The sequence below is a fragment of the Lactuca virosa genome, chromosome 7, assembly GCF_052849685.1.
Source record: "Lactuca virosa cultivar CGN04683 chromosome 7, Lactuca_virosa_CGN04683_v6, whole genome shotgun sequence".
Taxonomy (NCBI): domain Eukaryota; kingdom Viridiplantae; phylum Streptophyta; class Magnoliopsida; order Asterales; family Asteraceae; genus Lactuca; species Lactuca virosa.
In genome coordinates, this window is record NC_136432.1 from 133,561,609 (window position 1) to 133,567,159 (window position 5,551).

Here is a 5,551-nt window from a genome sequence, read left to right on the forward strand (position 1 = left end):
TCAGCCTCATGAATCACCGAGAGGTAACACACCTCCTCGTTCTCCAACTCCAACCGAACCTCTTAATGACAGGGTTCCAACACCTCCTCCATCTCCACCAAAAACCACTGTTCCAATTTCGGTTGCTCCTACTCCACCACCTACTACATCTCAAACCACAACTTCTATTCCACCACCACCACCAGTTAGTACCATACCAATTTCTAAAACTCCTTTACCACCTCCTATCATTTCCGAAGCAACTACCACCACTACAACCGAACCGACAGTTACCGTCAACGTATCTGATACGGGGGCGAATACTAAAACCGAACCTCCTATTACATCCAAACCTCTTTCACCCTCACCTTCAACCGATTTTGGTGCCACTCTCGGTAGTGATAATGTTGAGTTTGACTCGACTTATTACAGTCCCTATCGTCTTCCAACAGACGACGATGAAGAGGCTCCTGTCACACGACAACAATTGTAGAGTATTGATGATAAGCTTGATAAATTTCTTGCCTCCAACAAGTCATACAACGATGTCGTGCTTAAAGCTTTTATGGACACCGCTTTTGAGCAATATACTGGGACCATTGACAAATCGACGAAGGTCGTTGAGGATTCCACTTCTTCTTGCAAGAAGGCCACTACTGAGGTTGTAGAACTTGTTCATAGTTCTCAGATTTTTCTCGAATCACTCAAAGGTCATGCTGATACAAATGCAGCCAAAGTGAACGCTTCCATTGATTCTTTATCAAAGTCACTCAAAGAGGAGCAAGCTAAATTTGAGATTGTTCGTTCTTCTATTCAAGCTGAGAACACTTCTCTACTTAGCTCAGTGACTTCTCATCTTCAAGCACTCCAAGCTGATTTAGCAAAGGAGAGTGCATTAAAGGAAGATCTTGCACGCCAAGCCTCTACTATAGAAGTTCAGAAAGTTCAATTGGCTCAAGCTGAAAAGGAAATCTCTCTGTTGAAGACTGAGCGAGCTGTATTCCGGAGTTGTGCTGGGGATGTCAAGAATATGCTTACCAATCTTCTTAGTGCTCATGATCCAATACTTACTCTGACCATCAGGAATCATTTGACTTCCAAACTTCTTCCTGCCCTTGCTCTCTTACATGAAATGAAGGGTGTTTCGGAGAGATTCGTACCTCCAAAACAAGGGGGAGAAGGTGCTTAATTTACTCAACCGAAGGTCACAGTCAAAACCGAACCGAAGGGTAATGAAGCTTCGGGTTCTGGTAACCAAGATAAGAAGAAGGGATTGGATGATGATAGTGATGAAGAAGAAGAGACAATTGCTGAAGCCCTGAAAAGAAATAAAAGGGATAAAGAATTGGATGAAACCCTTCGGGTTGCGAAGGAAGCTGAAGAAAGAGAGCGAAAGAACAAGGAAGAACAAGATGCCTTAACCTGCAAAAAGGCCTTGTTTCCTCTCTGGACAAGAGAAACGCTCATCAAAGAGGCAATAGAGTTTCCAAGCGTCTACTGGCTGGAACCTGTCGCTTCTTTTGATTGTGAAAACTCGAGGGACTCGCAGTTCGACATGCCTATAACACGAAAGGCATTTACATTTCATTGCTTTGATTCGACTGTTGAATTTCCTTCCCCTCATCCTAAATTTGATCGCGAACTTATCGATTTTTATCTGAAGTTCGGTCAGCCTCAGTACCTGACATGGAGTGCACAGAAGATCATTACTGTCAAGGTGCTGAAACCTTCGCCTGCCGGGAAGTTTATCAATGTTGGTTTATGTTGAGTCTTATTATGTTGCGTCATGGGCTTGTGTTTTGTATCCGGATTGGGCCTGTCCATCCGTGATTATCTAATAGGGTTATACTATAAATAATGCATGCATGTATGCATTAGACACGTTCGTGATTATCGTTGATTATTGTTTTGTAACCCTGAGCACCTCTACAGTCGAAGTTCTTAATCGAGCTCTTCTGAGGTGTTGAAGTTTTAATCATACGACATATTTAAAGCAATTCTTGTGTTCATAACTACGTTCTTAATTGTTTGCCTGCATAGAATCTATCGATCCTAATAGAACTTTGTTCTAACAGTTTCAAAATAACCTGAGGTTCAGCAAACTCGATTTCGGTTATATCCCTGGCAGATCTTCCAAATTTGAATCCTCATGATTGGATCTTGTTGTTTAACATACTGCTTACCAATCCGAAAGATATGAGCCGATCCTGGATCATTTGAAGAGGATGTTGGCCTCCTATATCCATGAAGTAGCTGCAATGGATAAGGAGATAGCTAAAGTTATGAATAAGAAATCTACTGTAAGCCAACAGCAAAACCTGGAGATGTGAATAAAATGAAGATAGGCCAAATTGATTCTAAACATCTCACAGTGATGTTCACAAGAGGCGAAGCCAATAGATTTCTTTTCGCTCTTGTTGACAAACATCTGTTCTCAACAGACTGCTTAGAGCACATTATTAGTATCATCCATCGGTGCAAGCAGAACTCTGAGGCAGACAAGAAGAATTTCACGAATATGCTTCGGTGGTATATCACGTTTCGTCATACTCTTTTGGCCATTATACCAAAGGTGTTCAAGACTATCAAGAAGTCTTCTATAGCTCAACCGAACTGATCTTTCGGCTCCATTGACGCAAAGGGGGAGATTATTGGGTATGTTATGTTGCGTCATGGGCTTAGTATTGTATATCCGGATTGGGCCTGTCCATCCGTGATTATTATAGGGTTTAGCTATAAATAGTGCATGCATGTATGCCTTAGAATCTAACGTAATTATAGTGATTATTGCTTTGTAACCCTAAACACTTCTACAGTCGAAGTTCTTAATCGAGCTCTTCTGAGGTGTTAAAGTTTAATCATTCGACATCAGTTAAACCATTCATGTGTTCTTCATTACGTCTTTAATTATTTATCTGCTTAGAATCTATCGATCCTACTAAAACTTTGTTCTAACAGAAAGTAAGGTAACAATATTCGTTCAGAATGGATTAACATTTTTTTCTGTTAGAATTATTAGCAACAATATTCTATCAGAATGTATTAGTGTTTTACTTAGATTTCAATGTTTTTATTTGATTTTTAATCATTCTCAGTTTTATTCTTAAAGAATAAATATAATTGTTAATCATTATTATGTATATTCTTTCAGAATGAATGTCGTTTATGTATGTTCATAGTTGTATTTGTTAAGAATGAATATAATCATTGATTTTAAGATATTAAAATTATTTTCATATAAAATTTGTATTCGTTAAAAATTATTAATCTTGATAATATATGTTTATAGTATTCTGTCCGAAGTTAATGTTTTTTTTTCAAAATAATCATAAACAGATTCTTTTAGAATGTCCGAATTAATATATTTATTATCCTAAAAATCAGATTTTCAAAGCTTAGAGAATTAATTATTCCTTAAAATATGTAATTTTCCATTTTTAAATTTATGTTAATTGACTAAAATACCCTTAGAATAAAATTAGATGGTATTTTTTAATTATCTTTAATTTAATAATATGTATTATTCACTTTCTTAAAATAAATAAAATAATTGGTCCACAATCAATCCTATATCTACACAATAATTATTTAGAATACGATAACCTAAGCATATATATATATATATATATATATATATATATATATATATATATATATAAAAGGAAAGGGTTAATAAAGAACCATAATTATTGGTTCTCCAAGGAACCAATTCTTTTTTTCAAGTTCTAGAGTTTATTCTTTATCGAAAAAAAATCAAAAAATATCTAAATTAATAACTTAATATTGTGAATGCGAAAAATATTTTTCGGATTCACCGTATGAATTTAGATTTACATTGTGATTTTTCAAAAAATCACATTGTGAAGAAAAAAAAATCCGAATTTGATATCATTGTAAAAAAGATAAAAAGTTATGAATTTCTGTATTTTTAGTTTTTTATTTTTTTTTATAAAAAATAAGTTCTAAAAGTTGAAAAAAAGATTGGTTCATTGGTTAATTATGGTATTCTATTGAAACCACCCTCTCTATATATATATATATATATATATATATATATATATATATATATATATATATATATATATATATATTTTAAAAAATCGTTAAATTTTATTACTTTATTTTTTATTTTCTCCAATATAAAAATACCCGTGTGGCCAAAATTAAAATATGTAGTCATCTCGCAATTCTAACCTGGACAAAGTTTGCTGCCAGTGGTTTGTTCAGCAAATACATCTCTCAATAAGACTAGACTGTCATTGACTAGCCTAGCTCCAACATATTGTCTACTTTTCTTGCATTATTTTGTACCATTTTCCCAGGAAATATGAGACCCTAGATTCTTCAATCCAATTCAAACCACATTAACTTCTCGAAACTCCGACTACGATCAATTTCAATTCTTTCCAACACCCATATCTCCCTCTTCTTCTTCATCATCTCAAGAACCCCATGGGAGACTACAGATCAAGATCATACACATACAGTGATGAGGGAGATATGCAAATAGAGAGATACTACGGTGGAAATGGACCAAAAAGGTCCAATTTTGAACACAACCCACCTCATAATTTCAGGTCCTATAGTGTTTCATATGGTCCACCCCCTCAAACTAACATGGATGTTGTTGTTGCTCGCACTACAAGAGATTTAGAGTTCAAGAAAGGGAAGTCAACAGCAAAATCATGGAGTTTTAATGATCCTGAGTTCCTGAGGAAGAAGAGGGTTGCTGGCTATAAAGTCTACTCTGTTGAAGGAAAAGTCAAAGGGTCTTTCAGGAAGAGTTTCAGGTGGCTTAAAGATAAGTACACACATGTTGTTTATGGATGGTGGTAGAATCGGAGACGCGTATACCTTCTATCTTTATCTCTATTCATGTATGGTCTACTGTTTTCAACTTTTCCCTCTTCTTTTTATTGTTGATTTTGTGTTAAAAACGTAGAATGTTTAGTCTTGTAGTATACTTGAGTACTAGTTTTCTATCTTGATTGAGTTCCTGGTTTGCTATTTCTGAAAATCGTAATCCATATGTTGCTTTTATATGTGTGATTGTATGTATCTTGGATCCTATGGTTGTGCTTGTATGGCCAAACATTTCTGGGTTTACTATTTTAGTTTATAAATTTTCCGCAGTAAATCTATTTTTAGTATTATTAATCTCATTATTTATGTTTCCTTTATATGAACAATCGTTCTTATACATTTTGAAATCAAAAGTGTATATGTTTGACTCAGAAAATAAAAAACTAGGCCTTATCATGCTTATTGATTCGGTAGAATTTCTTGGGTTTTTTCTCATTCCTCCATTTGAGTTGGTATGATGTAGATCTCTTTGACATCTTAGATAGATGATGGCATGATCTTTCTGGCTTCAACTTGTGAATATATTGTCATGTACTCATGTTTATGGCAAAAACGACAATAGGTTGCTACTTTATTATTAATTTTTTTTTTATCAAAGATAAGAGATAAATTATATGAGTTGAATACAATATTATTTTTAAATAAATTTCCATTTGCCAAATTTGAAGTACACGCCTAGCTATTCTACTCAAAAGATTTTATTAAAAAA

At 34.6% G+C, this 5,551-nt stretch overlaps 1 protein-coding gene across 1 annotated transcript; it reads left to right on the top strand.

The window, feature by feature from the left end:
• Positions 1–4,431: 4,431 nt before the first annotated feature.
• On the top strand, positions 4,432–4,815 carry LOC145127161 (uncharacterized). Its single transcript, XM_079062410.1, has one exon. The coding sequence runs from the start codon at positions 4,432–4,434 to the stop codon at positions 4,813–4,815; it is 384 nt and encodes a 127-aa protein (XP_078918536.1).
• The last annotated feature ends 736 nt before the right edge of the window (positions 4,816–5,551 follow it).

Coding starts and splice junctions, on each gene's coding strand:
- LOC145127161 (XM_079062410.1), top strand. CDS start 4,432: ATGGGAGACTACAGATCAAGATCATACACATACAGTGATGAGGGAGAT.